Consider the following 21,464-nt stretch of genomic DNA (forward strand, 5'->3'; position numbering starts at 1 on the left):
TTGATGGCAGATAAGAACCTCTTGGCCCATCTAGATTGTCCATGTACACAAACACACTTACAAACTAAGGTTAATTTTTGTCAGGAGCCAATTAACCTACCAGTATAATTTTGGACTGTGGGAGGATTTCACAATATCCAGAGGAAACCCACACAAGTACGGGGAGAATATACAAACTCCATGTAGTTAGGGCCATGGTGGAATAAAACCCATGACCTCAGTGCTGTGAGGCAGTAATGCTAACCATTACACCATCAGTACTGCTATAGTGAAGCAATAGAAACTACAGCTATTTAAAAACTATAAATTATTATTATTATTATTATTATTATTATTATTATTATTATTATAATAATCATATTATTATTATTATTATTATTATTATTATTACAGGTTGAGTATCCCTTATCCAAAATGCTTGGGACCAGAGGAATTTTGGATATGGGATTTTTCAGTATTTTGGAATAATTGCATACCATAATCAAATATTATGGTGATGGGACCTAAGTCTAAGCACAGAATGCATTTATGTTACATATACACCTTATACACACAGCCTGAAGGTCATTTTAGCCAATATTTTTTATAACTTTGTGCATTAAACAAAGTGTGTGTACATTCACACAATTCGTTTGTTTCATATACACCTTATGCACACAGTCTGAAGGTCATTTAATACAATATTTTTAATAACTTTGAGTATTAAACAAAGTTTGTGTACACTGAGCCATCAGAAAACAAAGGTTTCACTATCTCAGTCTCACTCAAAAAAGTCCGTATTTCGGAATAATCCGTATTTCGGAATATTTGGATATGGGATACTCAACCTGTATTATTATTATTATTACAGGTTGAGTATCCCTTATCCAAAATGCTTGGGACCAGAGGTATTTTGGATATGGGATTTTTCCGTATTTTGGAATAATTGCATACCATAATGAGATATCATGGTGATGGGACCCAAGTATAAGCACAGAATGCATTTATGTTACATATACACCTTATACACACAGCCTGAAGGTCATTTTAGCCAATATTTTTTATAATTTTGTGCATTAAACAAAGTGTGTATACATTCGCACAATTCATTTATGTTTCATATACACCTTATACACACAGCCTGAAGGTCATTTAATACAATATTTTTAATAACTTTGTGTATTAAACAAAGTTTGTGTACATTGAGCCATCAGAAAACAAAGGTTTCACTATCTCAATCTCACTCAAAAAAGTCCGTATTTCGGAATATTCCGTATTTCGGAATATTTGGATATGGGATACTCAACCTGTATTATTATTATTATTATTATTATTATTATTATTTTATACATTTAATGCAACATAGACCTGAATCTGTAACATAGCTAACACAAAGTACCTGATTTTTATTTGTTTTATTTTTCAAATAATAAAAATGCTAGAACTACTTAGTTATGGGCAGAGGCGTAACTAGCACAGGGCGAGCAGGGTGCGTGCCCTGGGCGCCGTGGAAGGCCCAGCAGAGGGGGGCACCACCGGCCCCTGCACACCCCACTCGCCCCATGCGCACCACCAGAGCACTGAGCATGACCCACGATGTGTCATGCTCCCCTGTCTACACAGCCAGCTGCGCTGCCTACCGCCTCAGCCCGCTGGCTCCCAGCTCCCACTACTAGGTAAGGGGAGGGGGGGGAGCAGAGGTGAAAGTATGGCGGACGCTGGTTGGCTGAGAATTGTTGTCTCTCAGCCAACCAGCGGCCTGTCTCCATGGTAACGGCCACTGACGAGGCGGGGAGCTGTCCCCGGCTCTTCCTGTCCTCCGCGCTCAGTGGTTCCCGGCTCTCCCCCCTGGTGATAGCGCTGCTGAGGCTGCTGGGTCCCTTGTGATCCTTCTGGCTCCGGAGACCTGTCTGCAGGGATGTTGATGCTGCTCCCCACGATGCACAGCCAGTGTTCATGGTGAGTGCATGAGCTTGGCCCCACTCTGCTCCCTGTGCCCCTTTCTCTCCCCTCTGTGGCCCCACTCTCCCCCCTGTGGTCTCACTCTCTCCCCCCCCATGGCCCCACTCTCCCCACTGTGGCTCCTACTCTAGCCCCTGCAGCCTCATTCTACCCTCTGTAACCCCACTCTGCTCCCTGTGCCCCCAACTCTCCCCCTGTGGCCCCAGTGGCCTCACTACCACCCCCCTTTGGCTCCACTTGCACCACTGTGGCCCCATTTTCCCCACTGTGGCCCCCACTCTTCCCTATGAGGCCTCATCCCCCCTCTGTGGCCCCAACTCTGCTCCCTGTGCCCCCCACTGATGGTGTGCTGAGTGATGACACCGGGTAGGTGATGGTGTGCTGAGTGAAGACACAGGGGGTAGGTGATGGTGTGCTGAGTGACGACAAGGGGTAGGTGATGGTGTGCTGAGTGAAGACACAGGGGGTAAGTGATGGTGTGCTGAGTGACAACACGGGGTAGGCGATGGTGTGCTGAGTGACGACATGGGGTAGGTGATGGTGTGCTGAGTGACGATACGGGGTAGGTGATGGTGTGCTGAATGACAACACGGGGTAGGCAATGGTGTGCTGAGTGACGACACAGGGGGTAGGTGATGGTGTGCTGAGTGACAACACAGGGGGTGGGTGATGGTGTGCTGAGTGACAACACAGGGGGTAGGTGATGATATGTTGAGTGACGACACCGGGTAGGTGATGGTGTGCTGAGTGACGACACCGGGTAGGTGATGGTGTGCTGAGTGACGACACAGGGGGTAGGTGATGGTGTGCTGAGTGACGACACGAGGTAGGTGATGGTGTGCTGAGTGACGACACAGGGGGTAGGTGATGGTATGCTGAGTGACGACACCGGGTAGGTGATGGTGTGCTGAGTGACGGCAGGGGTAGGTGATGGTGTGCTGAATGACGGCAGGGGTAGGTGATGGTGTGCTGAATGACGACAGGGGGTAGGTGATGGTGTGCTGAGAGACGACACGGGTAGGTGATGGTGTGCTGAGTGACGACACGGGTAGTTGATGGTGTGCTGAGAGATGACACAGGGAGAAGGTGATGGTGTGCTGAGAGACGACACAAGTGGTAGGTGATGGTTGCTGAGAGACGACACGGGGGTAGGTGATGGTGTGCTGAGAGACGACACAAGTGGTATGTGATGGTTGCTGAGAGATGACACGGGGTAGGTGATGGTGTGCTGAGAGACGACACAGGGGGTAGGTGATGGTGTGCTGAGAGACGACACAAGTGGTAGGTGATGGTTGCTGAGAGACGATACGGGGGTAGGTGATGGTTGCTGGGAGACGACACAGGGGATTGGTGATAGTGTGGCTGAAAGACGCAGGGGGCAGGATGTGAGTCTTGTTGAACCGCTGTTGTATGATGGTGACCTTGTTAATATTCCTACACAAACAGGCATCTTCTGGACGATGGGATCTCCTACATGACTAGTGAATACTGACTGAAGACGCCGTCTGCCTCAGAGGATACATTTCTCCAGAGGTTCCACATTGTGAGAAACCATCATACAGGTAAGGTGCGTGTGCAATTGAAAAGAATGTTTCCATTGTGACGTGTCATGGCGGCAAGCCCTAATTTCAGTGGCCATGCCCCATCTGGTGTGTGACCATGCCCAATCTGGTGTGTGACCATGCCCACTTTTTTGCGCGTGCGCTTTAGGCGCGCGCACATAGCTTATATTATGAATCTTTGGGAGGGGGCAGAGGCGTAACCCTTGTTACGCCTCTACCCCTTACCCGCTGGTAATATTGGAAGGCTATGGGGTGTAATGTAGTAGTAACTGACAGTGCCCGTCCCGCTACTATGGTTGCTGCCTCGGAGACCTGCACCCTGGTGACTCGGCCAGCCAGGCCATTCCTTCCTCCCACACACCCCGGTGCTCCGGTAACCTCCCCATGTAGAATGAGTCCCGACCAGCTCCTCAATTTCCCCGGCAGCATTTGCTGTTACACCTATGAGTTATGTGAGCAGCTCCGCCTCCTCCTCTCTGCTGCCCGATCCGCCCTCCGAGTCCCCTGTCCTGCCTCAGCCCCACCAGCGCTAATGCCCCAGGCTGCTGTCCTTCAGGTTCTCCCCCAGCTGGTGCTTCGGTGTGTGTGCGATCCTCGCTGCCCACAGTCTCGGAGAAGCGCATGGGAGCCTTTCACAGCTCAAGATGCTGCATCCTCGCAGCTCCATTCCCACCCAATGATGCTACATGTCCTCCTGCTGCTAGTGCCGCCGCCCGGCCTGACTGCGAACTGCGCTCCCTACCAGGAAACCCGGCAGCTGCTTGCACTTCCCAAGGTGGGGGAGGGCCCGGCTAGACTGCCTGTGGAACGTGCTGGCCTTGCACTCACCCGTGGAGGGGGGCGGACTACAAATGGGGTAAGAGGCCAGGGGGACTGGTTATAGTGGGGGTGCAATATGTATTTTACATGCTGGGGGTGCAGGGAGGAATGCAATGTGCATGGTTTCTGTTCTGCCTCTGATCTCCCTGTTCTGCCCCAAATCAACACTCCATCTCTGTGCTCCCTGTTCTACCGCCCACACCCGTTTCTGCTCTATTTGTTCCAACCCTCATTCTGCACTCCCTGGTGGTCATTCCAAGTTGATCGCATGTAGCAACTTTTTGATGCTGGTGCGATCAACTTGACGCCACCCTGCTATGCTAAAAAAGTATCCTGCAAAACAAGACCAGGGTCAGACCTACTTACCCTGTGCGATGGATCCAGCGACGAAGGTCCCGGGATTGATGTCAGACATCCGCCCTCCAAGCGCCTGGACGCGCCTGCGTTTGGATCTCCAAGCCCGGAAAACGGTGAGTATCCGCCCCGGAACGCCTCCCCGCTGTCAATCTTGTTTCGATCGCACTAGCGATCACTTTCTTCTTTGTTGTAGCCGCTCGCCGGGCAACGACGTGCGTGCGCATTGCGCACACCGCGCATGCACAGTTCCGACCCGTTCGCACCACAGCGAAGAACCGCTGCCTGCGAATGGGTCGGAATGACCCCCCCTGTTCCCAGTCTGCTCTCCACATTCTGTCCCCAGTTTACAATTCCCATTCTGCCTCCACACCTTTTCAGCACTTCCCATTCTGTCCCCCACTCTGTTCTCCCTGTTCTGCTCTACTCTCACTTTACCCTGCTCTCCTACCCCTTCTGCTTTCCCACTTCGGCTTCCTCTTCTTTCCCCCACCCCCATTCTGACCTTACCCTCCCTGTCCTGTGCCCCGTCGTCCTGCTTTCCCTGTTCTGCAACCCCCCCCTGCCTCCCTCCCCCGCTCTCCACTCCTTGTTCTGCCCCCCCCAGCACACAGGGCACAGTCTTTGGCAGCTCCAGAGCTCAGTGTATTCACTGAGCATCCTACCTGTCCAGCCTCTCCCTGTCTCCACCCCAGAGGCGTAACTAAGAGGGTCGAGCAGGGCACGTGCCCTGTGCGCTGTGGGAGGTCCAGCAGAAGAGGGCTCCGCCGGCCAGGGCATCGTACCTGCTCGGCCCCCCATAGTTACCTCGCCCGCTGCCCACCGCCGCCGTCATTGTGCTGCTGCCAACAACAGAGGGAGGAACTTGGAAGGGGCGGAGACCATGAAGAGTATGATCTCTCGCCCTCCCCTCATCCTCTGCTCTGCATGCACCCCCCCCCCACACACACGAATAACGGCTGCAAGCAGCGTGTGTCAGCCGCTGCTCCCTGGCAGCCCACTAGACACCCGCCTGACCAACTCCGCTACTGACCTCGGAGCGGTTCGGTCTCTGTCCCCCAGGCTGGATGCCGCCGCTCTCCCCGCTGATTCTCGTCTTCTCCCTCCCCACCCAGGTGGCCGCCGGAGCTCTTCTTACAGGTAAGCGGTGGGGGCCTGGTCCATGGAGGGTGTTGGTACGGTGGTGCTTCCCAATGGGGGTTCCAGGCTGCACTCTCTCCTGCATCTCTGTCCCTACACCATGCTGCCTCTGTCCCTACTCCATGCCTCTGTCCCTACTCCATGCTGCCTCTGTCCCTACTCCATGCTGCCTCTGTCCCTACACCATGCTGCCTCTGTCCCTACACCATGCTGCCTCTGTCCCTACTCCATGTCCCTACTCCATGCTGCCTCTGTCCCTACTCCCTGCTGCTTCTGTCCCTACTCCCTGCTGCTTCTGTCCCTACTCCCTGCTGCCTCTGTCCCTACACCATGCTACCTCTGTCCCTACACCATGCTGCCTCTGTCCCTACACCATGCTGCCTCTGTCCCTACTCCCTGCTGCCTCTGTCCCTACTCCCTGCAGCCTCTGTCCCTACTCCCTGCTGCCTCTGTCCCTACACAATGCTGCCTCTGTTCCTACTCCATGCTGCATCTGTCCCTACTCCATGCTGCCTCTATCCCTACTCCATGCTGCCTCTGTCCCTACTCCCTGCTGCCTCTGTCCCTACACCATGCTGCCTCTGTCCCTACACCATGCTGCCTCTCTCCCCACACCATGCTGCCTCTGTCCCTACACCATGCTGCCTCTGTCCCCACTCCATGCTGCCTCTGTCCCTACTCCATGTCCCTACTCCATGCTGCCTCTGTCCCTACTCCATGCTGCCTCTGTCCCTACTCCATGCTGCTTCTGTCCCTACTCCCTGCTGCCTCCTTCCCTACACCATGCTGCCTCCTACCCTACACCATGCTGCCTCTGTCCCTATACCATGCTGCCTCTGTCCCTACACCATGCTGCCTCTGTCCCTACTCCATGCTGCCTCTGTCCCTACACCATGCTGCCTCTGTCCCTACTCCATGCTGCCTCTGTCCCTACTCCATGCTGCCTCTGTCCCTACTCCCTGCTGCCTTTGTCCCTACACCATGCTGCCTCTGTCCCTACACCATGTCCCTACTCCGTGCTGCCTCTGTCCCTACTCCATGCTGCCTCTGTCCCTACTCCCTGCTGCCTCTGTCCCTACACCATGTCCCTTCTCCCTGCTGCTTCGGTCCCTACACCATGCTGCTTTGGTCCCTACACCATGCTGCTTCTGTCCCTACACCATGCTACCTCTGTCCCTACACCATGCTACCTCTGGACCTATTCCATGTCCCTACTCCATGCTGCTTCTGTCCCTACTGCATGCTGCTTCTGTCCCTACACCATGCTACCTCTGTCCCTACACCATGCTACCTCTGGACCTATTCCATGTCCCTACTCCATGCTGCCTCTGTCTTGCTCTACCTGGCGCAATGTGTATAGAACACTAACTGGTGCAATGTGTATAACGTGTTCTAACTGGTGTAATGTGTGTAACGTGCTCTACCTGGCACAATGTGTGTAACGTACTTTACCTGACGCAATGTGTATAACGTGTTCTAACTGGCGCAGGTGAATGTGTATAACGTGCTCTACCTGGTGCAATGTGTATAACGTGCTCTACCTGGTGCAATGTGTATAACGTACTTTACCTGGCGCAATGTGTATAACGTGTTCTAACTGGCGTAGGTGAATGTGTTTTCACGGCCCATTTTCAGTAGCCACGCCCCTTTCCTTCGGGGGGGGGGCGCCATTCGTAATCTTGCCCTGGGCTCCAAAAACCCTAGTTACGCCTCTGGTTATGGGACTTGACTTATTTTCAGCTTTGCACCTGGGCAATCTTTTAAAATAAACCTTTCAACTTCTGTAGTAGAGTCCCTCTGAGGCAGAAGCATGGGGATGGTGCTGTAGAATTGCCAATATTTGTTCTTATGTGCTCGATAGTTAAAGCATTTATGGATACAAATTCAACTGTAAGAATGTGTTTTAGCAGCAGCTGGAAACAACTTCCAGAAAGAGATAATTGCAGGGCATAAAATAAATAGATAAAAGAGATAATTTCTTATTGAGGATGGATACATGTGGATGCAAAATTTTAAAAAACATAGTAGAACTTTTAAAACAGCACACTATAAACTTTGAATAAATGTATATTTAGTTATGCATATTATTAGTGAAATAATGTGATTCCATTCTCTCTAGGCTGTAACATGCAAGCAAGTAGACATTATATAGGTATAGCCAGGGTCATACTGGGGTATGAAGGGCCCACCGGGGATAGGGGCCCAAACTTTGGGGTATGGCCAACCTTCAGAGGAGGTGTGACCAGCCTCCACAGAGGCTTAGCTAATAATAAGAGTGTGCACAACCTAGGCCTCTTTATAAATATACAGAATATATAGTATATACTGCTAGTGCATGCATGAAAATGTACAAGATTAATAACAGCAATGCACTGTAGAAAATACAACAAGTGTAATGTAACATATGTATAAGGTATAATTCAAGTGCACAGTCTGGATCCTGATCCCTAATAGAGGGGTTTCCTCTCTGCCCCTGTGGGAAAGTCCGACCCTGGGTATAGCTCATATTAGTGATCACTCACTGATACTTTCTCAGGTACACATTTAGCCAACGGATCGGCTGTCCAGCTGAGTCGCCCATCTACTGATTTGTAAGGTTTATGCCCAAACAATCATGTCCATGCACATTTACCAATCCACCACCCGATATGTCTGGCCAGCAGAGCCATTTGAATGTGCCCGGCCACTTGTGACATCATATTCAATGTATTCTGCGGACGACCTATCTCATGGTCGACGGTGTACATATAGACATATGCAGGGCCGGCTCCAGGCCTACTAGCACCCTGAGCGAGAAAATGTAAAAGCGCCCCCCCCCCCCCATGCGCGCGCCCCCCGGAAAAGTGGGTGTGGCCTCTGGAAAAGTGGGCGTGGCCTCATAACTTCATATCATCAAACTATAAACATATTTTCACACAATTAGCAGCCTTACACATAGCCACGGTAGTGTTCCTTACACACAATGTCTCCAGTATAGTGCCAGCTACACATGACATGCCCCGCAGCAGTGCCAGCTACACATGACATGCCCCGCAGCAGTGCCAGCTACACATGACATGCCCCGCAGCAGTGCCAGCTACACATGACATGCCCCGCAGCAGTGCCAGCTACACATGATAGTGTTCACTTTTTAGGGCATGGTGCTGATCACAGGGAGGGCACATTTTTAAGTTAGGAGGGCAAAATGATGTACATACTGCTTGTTGCTCCCATACCTATATGTCAAAGAATGGACAGTGCGCGCCGAAGGCGCGCAGCAAAAATTAAGGGGAGTTACTTCGTGGGGAAGGTACGTGGCCACATAATAGTGGCAATTTGCATTACACCACACAGTAGTGCAGCTAATACACACTGCACCAGGTAGAACCTCCTATACACTTTGCGCCAGGCACAGCACTGAGACACATTGCCTAGCCACAGACGCCTAGCGGGAACACTACATGACACGCCCCCCAGCAGTGCCAGCTACACGTGACATGCCCCCCAGCAGTGCCAGCTACACGCGACAAGCCCCCCAGCAGTGCCAGCTACACGCGACAAGCCCCCCAGCAGTGCCAGCTACACGCGACAAGCCCCCCAGCAGTGCCAGCTACACGCGACAAGCCCCCCAGCAGTGCCAGCTACACGCGACAAGCCCCCCAGCAGTGCCAGCTACACGCGACAAGCCCCCCAGCAGTGCCAGCTACACGCGACATGCCCCCCAGCAGTGCCAGCTACACGCGACATGCCCCCCAGCAGTGCCAGCTACACGCGACATGCCCCCCAGCAGTGCCAGCTACACGCGACATGCCCCCCAGCAGTGCCAGCTACACGCGACATGCTCCCCAGCAGTGCCAGCTACACGCGACATGCCCCCCCCAGCAGTGCCAGCTACATAAATGGCCACAGAGTGCCAGATACATAAGTGCCCACACAGTGCCAGATATAAAAATGCCCACACAGTGCCAGATACATAAATGCCCCCAGTGCCAGATACATAAATGCCCACACATTGCCAGATGCATAAATGCCCCCAGTGCCAGATGCATTATTGCCCCCCACAGTGTCAGATACATTAATGCCCCCAGTGCCAGATATGCCCCCACAGTGCCAGATATGCCCCCACAGTGCCAGATATGCCCCCACAGTGCCAGATATGCCCCAGTGCCAGATATGCCCCCACAGTGCCAGATATGCCCCAGTGCCAGATATGCCCCCACAGTGCCAGATAAATAAATGCCCCCCACAGTGCCAGATAAATAAATGCCCCCCACAGTGCCAGATAAATAAGTGCCCCCACAGTGCAGATATACCCCCACAGTGCCAGATACATAAATACCCCCACAGTGCCAGATACAGAAATGCCCCCACAGTGCCAGATACATACATGCCCCCACAGTGCCAGATACATACATGCCCCCACAGTGCCAGATACATACATGCCCCCACAGTGCAGATACATAAATGCCCCCACAGCGCAGATATGCCCCCACAGTGCCAGAAATGCCCCCACAGTGCCAGATACATTAATGCCCCCTCACAGTGCACAGATAAATGCCCCCCCCCGCAGTGCCAGATAAATGAATGCCCCCCACAGTGCCAGATAAATGCCCCCACAGTGCCAGATACATAAATGCCCCCACAGTGCAAGATTCATAAATGCCCCCACAGTGCAGATATGACCCCACAGCGACAGATATGCCCCCACACTGTGCCAGTGCCCCCACAGTGCAGATATGCCCCCACACAGTGCCAGTGCCCCCACAGTGCAGATATGCCCCCACACAGTGCCAATGCCCCCACATAGTGCCAGTGCCCCCACAGTGCAAGATTCATAAATGCCCCCACAGTGCAGATATGACCCCACAGCGACAGATATGCCCCCACACTGTGCCAGTGCCCCCACAGTGCAGATATGCCCCCACACAGTGCCATTGCCCCCACAGTGCAGATATGCCCCCACACAGTGCCAATGCCCCCACATAGTGCCAGTGCCCCCACACAGTGCCAGTGCCCCCACACAGTGCCCGGCCCCGACGATCCCAACATACCTGCGGCGACGCTGGGAGGGGACGTGCTGCTGTTGAGCCTGAGGGCCACCGACTGTTCCCGGCCGCTTGGTGCGCGCTGCGCGGCGTCTGACGTCAGACGCCGGCGCCGCGCCGCGCAGCGCAGCGCACAGTTTTGAAAGGCCGGGGACGGCGGGGAGAGCTGCCTGCAGTGTACAGGGCCGGCTCCAGGTAAGACTATGGCGGCGCCAGCGCGCGGCGCCCATTAAGGGTGGCGCCCCGCGCGGCCGCTCTAGTCGAACGTGCCTAGAGCCGGCCCTGGACATATGTATCGATATATCTGTATGATACATTGCATTGAATGTGCTGCAGGGCCGACCAGATATGTCTGTGAAATACGCAGCGCGCAGACAAATTGTCTGTACACACGGACATATTCTCTTAGCAATATGTTGTTTGTCAGCTGTACGAATGACATACCGCATAGGGTGTACTCAGCATTAGATTACAGAGTTATATTCTTCTTTTTTTACCATATATCACTGAGTAATTGCTATGCATCAGAAATATTAAAACTTGTAATTAGAACTAGTAATAAAGTAGATTGAGACCAGTTGTATACAGATATTAATGCAGTTCAGAGTTGCTATGGTCCAGGAGTTAAAAAAGGTAGGGGACACAAACAGGGAAAAATATCTACAGTATCTATCTATCTATCTATCTATCTATCTATCTATCTATCTATCTATCTATCTATCCTCTGATAAGTAACTAGCAGCAGAAAACACTACAGACTTTTCTATATACTGTAGCAAAGTATATACAGGTATAAAGCATATATATTTAATTGCAAGTACCTTTGCAGTCATTGCCACATGTGATTAATGACCTAAGCTTTATGACAGTCATCTCTTTTACTAACCCTGTTAGCTTGACTTTGGAGTCATACACCCCAGGATTTTTACCACTTGTGTACATCAGTGAAGGGTTCATCCATATGGAACAAATCACTACTGAATAAACATTCTTCTTAAAATATCATACATACAAATAATACCATGCTGCAGCTAATGTCCTTTAAAAATGGTAATAAATATTTTTAAATAGAGTGAAACAATCTAGGTTTGCACTTAATTTGTACTCTTATGGTGCATCATAAAAAGTTGTGTTATCCTAAATATGGCTGTAAAAAGTGCCAAGCATTCTGCAATGTGACTGTCAAGCACATTTTAATAAGCTTTGTAAAACATCTGGCTGACTTAAAAGCTACCTTTAGGCAAACTATTGTAAAATGTTTATAGTGACACATCCTAGGCTGTTTGGTATTTCTTTTCATGAATTTTATGGGGTAGAAAGCACAAGAAATTGCTTTGGGCTGTCAGATATAGCCTACATATTTTATTAGACCTACATGTCAGAAATGATATCACTATTTAGGTTTGCAGCACAAGTGGGTAGGTGCCATGATTTAAACTGTACATTGGGCCTAATTTAGACCTGTTCGCTCGCTAGGGTTTTTTTGCAGTCCTGCGTTCGCATAGTCGCCGCTTATAGGGGGGTTTATTTTCGCTGTGCAAGTGTGCAAACGCATGTGTAGCAGAGCTGTACAAATAGATTTTGAGCAGTCTTGGAGTAGCCCAGGACTTACTCAGCCGCTGCGATCACATCAGCCTGTCCGGGACCGGAACTGACGTCAGGAATGTCAGGAACCCTCCCTGCAAACGCTTGGACATGCCTGCGTTTTTCCAAACACTCCCAGAAAATGGTCAGTTGACACCCACAAATGCCTTCTATCTGTCAATCTCCTTGCGAACGCCCGTGCAAATGGATCCTTTGTACAAACCCATCGCTAAGCGGTGATCCGCTTTGTACCCGTGCGACGTGCCTGGGCATTGCGGTGCATACACATGTGCAGTTTAGACTTGATCGCCCGCTGTACGAAAATGCAGCCTAGCGATCAGGCCTGAATTAGGCCCATTGCCCTGAAAGGCAGGCTAGAGAGTGATCAATGTGTATATACATCGTCCAGCGATATTACTACCCATTTATTTTGTTGCATCAGATTTATAGTCAGTGTTAAATGTTTTTTTGTTGGAAAAAGACACCTTCAGCACTGATAAAATCCATCTTATATCAAATGATAAGTAATCCTGCCTAACTGTTAAAATACCATTATAAAAAAGTATATTTCATCATATGCGGAGACTACATTTATTTTTCTAATAAAAGCAATCAAATAAATTATATTTTGTCAGTTTGTCTTTAATGGGCCTATCAATTCATAAAGGTGGTACAGTATGTGCATGCCAGCAAAATGGTAATGGTGCAGCTGAGATAATGCCCAAATATAGAGTGCCAAATTGGCATTAAGACAGAATCAATGTAAACATTTCAGGTCTGTATAGGTACATTGGTCTGGGCATTCATGAGGTCTGGGCTGCCATGGAGGCAAAACCCAGCCCTAAAGATGGTGAAGCCATGGACCACTGGTGTGTGGAGGTGTGCAGCTTCTGCAGGAGGCACTCCCCATGGTGTGACCACACCCCCATCTAGTATCGCCAGGGCACTCCCTATCTCTTGGCAGCCCTGTGCATAGGACATAAGCTAAGGGACATTAAATGGATCTAACTGACTCTTGCACAATCAATAAACCTGTTTCTTGTGTATTCGGAAATACGGTTTTAAGAAATCAGTTTTATGCCCCTGGAACTCTTTAACATGGAACAAAAATATTTCTACTTATTGTATAAACACACCAGATAATATGGGAAAAAGCCAGTCTTGCCTGCTGAGCTGACAGGATTGCAGTATCGTGCCTTTGTTTTATCATCATACTTCAAGCAGATGCGTTTTATAGAACAGCTGGAAGTGCTTTGAAGTAAGTATTTAGGGCATTAGAAGATAAAAAATAGGACTTTTCATTCATTTGTCTTTTCCTTACTTCTTTAAATAACTTGCTTATTCAGTGGTTTGGATAAAATAATACCCAGAAAAGTCAGTCAATTATTTTAAAACATAAAGCAAAGAATTATGCAGACTAGTTGTAAACAGTAAGCTTTATAATACTTTATTAAAGGGATTCCCACCTTTACATGGCAGGGTATTTGTTAGTTTGTACATGCCCGTCTGCAAGCTTAATATAGTACTTTGCTTTTTGGCCTCCTTCTGTGCTATACCGACACATATTTATTTGTGCTGCCCTTGGATATGATACAAAGCTCCTTTATGAAAGACTTGTATCCATTGCAGAGGACACAGCACAGTGTCCAAAGCAGCCAATGCCAAGGAAAATAAACAGCTCTGTCTGATGATCTAAACACATGGTTGAAAAACAAGAGGGAAGCCAAAAAGATAAAGCAATCTAGTTAGTAACAGTTGCAGAAAGACACGTACAAACTAACAAAGGCATCTGAAGCTGGCCAACCCTTAAAGCGACTTGTAAATATACAACCTTAGCACCTGGTGCATCACATCAACTTCTTATTCATTGCAGACATCATTGTTTTAGAAAATGTGCGGAATGCTAATTTAGACAAAAACAAATCCTACAAGGGTCTCTTTTTAAAAGTATCGCTGGGTTTAATTTTTAGAAAGTGCAATTTGCAAATATCTCTTTTTATTAAACATTGACTATAATGTATATTGTATTATATATGCTACAATGTTTTAATGGTGGTTCAGTGAAGTGTTACATTACAAAATGGACTCTATATAGTTTTTACACACTGAACAAAAGCCACTTTTCAAATAATGCTTCAAAAGTTATGTAAAAATATTGCACTAGCTCACAGCACTAGTTTTTTTTTTTTCCATTAGAGAAGTTCCTGTTATCTTTGGACCTAATTCAGCATGGATTGCAAATGCAAAACTGTGTGCAGCAGCTTTGCAAATACAATACATAGGAATGCAAATGCAGTAGGAGGTGTATCCCAGGCGTTGCAGCCTGGGATTAACATTGCGGCCGATTGTCACGATGTTCCTCACAAACTGCAGCGGCTGGATGTTTCCGGACGACTTGCGAGGCCAAGTAAATTGCATCTCGCAACACAGTCCTTGACCTTGCCTCTCCCGGAAAATGGTGACGACGTGCCCCCATTTCCGGCAACACCAGCCGCTCCTGTCCCTCCCCTGAACACCTCTGTCTGTCAATCAGGCAGAGGCATTTGCATTACTGTGATGCGATCACAGGACCCATTCTGCACATGTGCAGAATGGGTCCTGCGCATGTGCAGTTTCCCGACTATCGGGAAACTGCGCTGAGGAACACTTATGCATTCCAACCTGAATTAGGCCCTTTATGTGAAACAAATAACTGACACATTCCAAAAGCTTGCATTCTTTTATAATTTTACCTCAATATACTACATATTATCTTACTTTGAATCCCTAGTGTAATGCTTTGCCCAGAGGCCTACACTGCTGTTAAGACGGCCCTGATACCCAGAGCTGATGGAAGACCTGTGGGCTCCCTAAGCAGTTCCCCTCCGGATACAGAAGCCTTGCTGCATTTTGTCTTAACATTTTACTTGTACGCATTAGACCGTGAATGTGGTTTTAAATTATTGTGAGAGCGATTGGGTGGTCGGGTGTTGATTGGGCGCATCAATGTGTGGGTAGGGCTAATTGAGGTGTCAGTTTAGACTGATCAGGATTTAGTCCCCATTATGTTGGGTAGTAGTATGTTGTTAGGGGTTGGGTATGGTTTACCGGCGGCCGGGATCCCTGCGGTCAGCATTCTGATGCCGTGATCCCAGGCGCAGAATGCCAGCAAGGGGGCAAGCGCAATGAAGCTCGCCACAGGTTGTATTCTGATTCTATGGGTGTTGAGGACACCCACGAGTGGGAATAGTCCCTGTTAGTCGGCATGCCGGCTGTCGGGATTTGGATCGTGCGCGATGTAGGGGTCAGTAATGTGACCGCCAGTCACATAACTACCTCCCGTTGCTAGCTTGTTCTTCACCATTACTGTACTTTAATCATTCACTGCTACTCATTGTATTCATAGCAAATAGCGTGATGATGTTCCAGAACTGCTCTAGGACCACACAAACATGTTCTTACCAGTACATGAGATGTTTGCACACTCATTAATACTCATGAATATTTATATCTGGCCAGATGATGACTAAATTTATGCAGAAACATAAGAAGCTGAATATACAGGCACTGTACAGAATATATGTTTCCAGCTCAACCATCTATTTAAGTGCAGTTATCTTCCTACAGCAAATCTGTTTGTCTGACCCTGATATTTCCTATTTGTTCTTGTTACTATAGTCAGAATTTACAGTAACAAAGTTTATCCATGATCATATTACCGTTTTTTCACCCCCATCTCCCACAGTAGGTGAGTAAATGATTTGGTATCGCTGCACTTTGCCACTGGCTGGGTCCCACTTCACAGTCAAGCTGTTGAATGTTGCATTGAACACCTGCAGGTTTCGAGGACCATCTCTTGGGCCTAGAATTGAAAAAAATGAAAATGAAAAACAAAACACATAATAATGAGTCAACATTTTGCATCACACAATTAGCCCTGGTGCCGTCTCGGCTGATCAAACCGGCTGGATATCGTGATTAATGACCGATGGTAATTGTAGCTGGATCCAATTAGAGGCCATGTTGATCACCCAAAACTGGACCCGCGATCACACGAAAACACTTGGGAGCGGGGATAAGTCCCTGATCCAATGTGTTATTGCGGCTCTGGCAGGCCACTTATCACGGATTATGCATTGCACCCAAAGCATAATCCCTGATGAGTGCAGGCATCGGGGGGAGGAGCGAGCCGCATCAGGGCTAATTGGATAGCCCCCAGCAATACAATTAGCCATGGTCATTGACTGCGGGTAACTGGATACCCACCATTGTTTCTACAAACTGAATGAATATATAAATAAATGCCAGTGACACAGACCTTAGCAGATGGGTTAGCAACATCCAGCACTCTAGCTGAGATGGGACTATACATCACAGCATTCCCTGCCACATTGTTAGCATACCTTAACTGCAACAATGTGGCAGGGCATGCTGGGATTTGTAGTTCCACAGCAGCTGATGTGCCACTTGTGGCATACTTTTCATTTAGAATATATTTTATTTGATTACGTACTACTGTACATTGAGATTACTGTACCAACAAAATGTACCTTAGTGTGAATGTGTCTGCATGTACATGTGATAGGGAATTTAGATTGTAAGCTCCACTGGAGCAGGGACTGATGTGACTGGCAAAATATTCTCTGTAAAGCGCTGTGGAATATTCGTGCATAATATAAATAAATGATAAGAATAATAATATTAATATTCAGAGGTGACTGTTCACAGAGAGCCAGCTAATATCAACAGCTTGAACCAAGGCTTGGGCTAGAGAAAATGCTCCCAGATAGTGATAGCAAGCAAATGTATAGGGGCAGTGTGACTGCATCGAAGCAGACAACTATGGAGAGAGGCAGAGAACGCAAATTCTTCCGATAATGAAGTCTGAATTGTATATAACTGAATCACATTGTATAAAATATGTGCATTTCATAATAAATGCTAATTAATAATGATTAAGAATCATTAAGAATTAAAACAGCCTTACTTGGAGTTGTAACTGGAACTTCTGGCACTAATGAAACAAAAAACAGTGAATTGTGAGTAATGAAATTTATATAACGTAGTAACAAATTGTGGTATAAAACAAAAAGATAAGTCTTTACATGTTCGTTCAACACCCATCAGATCTTCACTTTCCGATTCATCAGGGTAAATTGCAGTAACTGAGACATCATATGGTGTGTCAGCATCTAGAGCTTCAAATACCAATGTGTTCTTGTCTCCATCAACAATAGTCTGCAAACACATAATTATATTTTATGGGTTGACAGAAGAATGCATTACCTCCTTTCATTCTTCTTATAAGACTGAGCGTTTACCTCTTTCTTTTGTCTTGGTCGTCCAAGTGGCGCCCAGGTTATTCTGTACAAAGCCACATCTGGTGCACCGTCCCAGGTGCCTCGGAAACTATTTGTTGTAATTTCAGAAAATCTGAGGTTGACGGGTGCTGGTACTGGAGCTATTCATGTTAAAATAAAAAGTTTATTAAATAGCTATTTTAGTAAAAGTTTCATTATTTAGTGATACTAATAGCAATATAAGTTAGGCTGCAAGCTCTAAGGCAGACAGGGCCAACCTGTGGCTCCACATCTGTTGTGAAACTATAGGTCCCAGCATGCCCTACCACAGTTTTGGTGTTCGCATACATCTCAACTTTTGATGGGTCCAATTTGGGACACTCACGTACCTGACAAGGGACTTATTCTCTCTGGATTTGGTTTGTGGCCTTGATTGGGTGGGTGTGGTCTCACTGCATGTCCCCTGTTTTCCTCATTTTGTGGCATGCTCAGCACTCCCTGTGCAGCCACCAGCTCACCTCCTAGCCATATTTAGATGCACTCGGAATCTATTCAGGGATCACAAGCTGCTTTGGCTCCCCCTATACCCCCCCTCCACACATGCACACTCGTGGGAGGCTTCGGCCTGCGGGTAGGATAGTGTCCAAATAGCGGGACTGTCCCGCTGGAATGGGGACAGTTGGTACTGTAGGTAAGTATTAAAGAACCATAAACTGTGGCAGGGCATGCTGGGATGTGAAGTTTCACAACAGCTGGAGAGCCACAGGTCAGCCCTGCCTGCTTTAAGAGTTAGTTCATTTAGAAGTGGTTTGATAAAGCTAGTTTGTATCATGAAATGCACATACATTGCAACTTAGAGATGTGAGATTAGAGATGTCAATTTGTGGGACTCGCGCAGTGGTGAATTTCCCAGCAGGCACGTGAGGCACGTGCCTAGGGGAGGCACTTGTTAGGGATGCTTGTTTAGTACTGTCAGACCGAAATTTACCAGTAATGGTAAAATATTTCCACTGTACTCCATCCTATGGCATCTTGAGTGGAGTGTAAATGGGTAAGACTGCCCCTGTAAGCTACCCTACTTAGTAAATATGTCATAGTTCATAACTTTTTGTATTATTAGATTAAATTGAAAATCATCAAATGAGAGCTTATAACCAATTTTATGTAAATATTAAATATTTATGTAAATATTAAAATTAAAAAGAAGGGGGCAGCCATTACTGTTGTGCCTAGGGGCGCCATGGCCCCTAAATTCGTCCCTGGACTCACGTCGAGGTTGTGCGACTCTTCTGCAAAAAGCAACTTTGGAGAAGTTCATGAAAAAAAGTGGGGAAACTATCCTGGACCCCATAAAAGTGACAACTGAGATAGCAGGACCATATAGAAGGTTGTTAGGCATAGGGAAAGTACTGGATGCTCCTAAAAGATGTAAAATGGAAGATTACATTTTACATAGTCCTCCTATTAACATAAAATGTTCTATACCCACCAGTTACACTGGAATTCTTATAACGGAGATATGGGAAACTTTGGGAGGGTCAAACAGTCCAAGGGTGACTTCTTAAAACAGGCATGACCCAGTATTTTATTTAATTATGCAAAATATTTGGCAAATACGGAAAAATATTAATTTGACACAATTTAAAAATATTTATGCTGGATCACAAAAACTTATAAATGACATGATTTAAAAAAGAAAGACAGGACATGAATGCACCTGTGGTTCCCTGCGTAGATCGTGGCAGAGATGATAGTCCATCCTCAAACAGTGCAGTTACACTCACATCATACAGCGTCTGAGAGAAAAGGTCAATCAAAGGTGTACTTGTCCTTGTTCCAACCACTTCCACCTAGAAAAGGAGATGGATATTAAAGTGTAGCCATCTTTTTCTTAGCTGAGTCTACACATACTGTATCATAGCTTTCAGGTATAGCTGCCTGGGTTATCACATTTTGGAACTATGACAAGGGAGCATATACACAACTGGCCCATATACACAACTGGCCCACATCGGAGACCTTATCATACACAACTGGCCCACAACGGAGACCTTAATAAACAAGGTGACAGCAAAATAATATTGATAATAAAATAGACAAGGTTTCTTGAAGTGAGGGTATAAAAAATAAACACATATACATTAAGCAAATAAATTGTTTCAGATACATCAAAAAGTCATTTAAAAATGTGAAGTAAGGGACGTAAGACTGCCTAATCATAAGATTGTGGTCATAAAACGTATACTTGGTCGGGAAGCTAAGAACTCTGAGTTTTATGGGCTGATTCAGTATAAACATGATGTGCCACAGAATGCTTAACTGTGCACATGTATGCCTATTACAGTAGATATAAACATCACAAGTTTTCCTTTGCACCTCTATGGAGTTAGAGGAAAAATTTGCAATAATAATAATAATAATAATAATAATAATGATGATAATAATGTTATTTACATAGCTCTCTTTCATCCTATAGGAGGCAAGGCACTTAACAGTATGAACATAATACAGTACAGAAACTATGAATATACAAGAAGTTTAGCTTTTATGAAATACAGAGACCATGGAGATACTGGAAAGGGTATGTCAGCCATTTTGGGTCATCACTTGCAGGGATTACTCATCCTACCCACGAGGTATCCAGGTGAGGCAGCCATTTTAGGCATGTTGCTGGATGCAAGGTGCCATTTTGGAAGGGCACATTGCTGGCATCAACTAATTGAATCTGCCTCTTAGAGTTAGGCTGGGTACACATCAGGATGATATTGGCACGATTTGCCTATTGTAATGACAAATCATGCATATTGTCTGATGTCTATGCCCAGTTGCACACTTCCGTGGGTCGCAGGTGGCATCTTCTGGTTGGCCGTTTTGAAAGAATAATCTTATAGTACAACATACTATACCATTTCCTAAATACAATATACAGTAGGCAAATATTGTTTTTTAAATGCAGTTCAAAATTTGATAGTTTATAAAACACAATGTTTTTTTTACCTCTTTGTAATCATCTTCTCCTTCAGTTTTGTACTTCACAATGTACTTTCTGACATTTCCAGGAGCAGCATCCCAGAAGACATTCATTGAGCTATGGGTAATATCTCTGAGTCTTATATTTCCAGCCCCTTGGACTGGTACTGTAAATAAAGTAGGCAGAAATATTTAGAATACAGTGCCGAATAGTTACAAATCAAAATGGATAATTATAATATTGAAATTCCAAAGAACTGCCCCTGAAATGGCACTGTTCAATTTATTTTATACAGAGACAGAAATTGTGATTTGTAATAAATTGTGATTTGCATAGAAACAACTTATGTACTGATGACTACTGGTTTCGGGATGCAGTTGAGCCCGCGAGGGGACTCGCTGCGCTCGATGTCGAAATTTTGACTGTAGCGACTCCGGCATCGGTATTTCGACCGCCAGGATCCCGACTGTCGGGAAATCCTACTGAATCCCTGGTTTCACATGCTTGTGCTTTGCCGGAGTGATTCAATATAAATAATAATGATAATTATTATTATTAGTATTATTAGTATTATTAGTATTATTATTATTATAGAAATAATCAGGAATCCACATTTTATGAACTCATGTAACAACTGTAAAATCAGTCCACACTTTGTGCCAATGCAGCCCCATTTCTCAATAAAAGGGATTATGCGCTACCCTGAAAAGAGTACTGATTTAATGTTTGACAGAGGCCTGATTTATGAAGAGACTACATAGTTAATAAACTTATGTACACAGCACTTACA

The 21,464-nt window shown here is 46.8% G+C and overlaps 1 protein-coding gene across 4 annotated transcripts in view; it reads right to left on the reverse strand.

The window, feature by feature from the left end:
• Positions 1 to 21,464, reverse strand: part of COL12A1 (collagen type XII alpha 1 chain) — a 248,292-nt gene that overhangs the window by 108,228 nt on the left and 118,600 nt on the right. For all 4 annotated transcript variants that reach the window (XM_063916822.1, XM_063916821.1, XM_063916824.1 and 1 more), the window contains 6 exons: positions 20,701 to 20,840; positions 19,421 to 19,553; positions 17,725 to 17,864; positions 17,509 to 17,641; positions 17,391 to 17,417; positions 16,123 to 16,265 (listed from right to left, as the gene is read on the reverse strand). In XM_063916822.1, the coding sequence (XP_063772892.1) occupies positions 16,123 to 16,265; positions 17,391 to 17,417; positions 17,509 to 17,641; positions 17,725 to 17,864; positions 19,421 to 19,553; positions 20,701 to 20,840 (716 nt within the window). The remainder of the gene's footprint in view (positions 1 to 16,122; positions 16,266 to 17,390; positions 17,418 to 17,508; positions 17,642 to 17,724; positions 17,865 to 19,420; positions 19,554 to 20,700; positions 20,841 to 21,464) is intronic.

The sequence above is a fragment of the Pseudophryne corroboree genome, chromosome 4, assembly GCF_028390025.1.
Source record: "Pseudophryne corroboree isolate aPseCor3 chromosome 4, aPseCor3.hap2, whole genome shotgun sequence".
Taxonomy (NCBI): Eukaryota; Metazoa; Chordata; class Amphibia; order Anura; family Myobatrachidae; genus Pseudophryne; species Pseudophryne corroboree.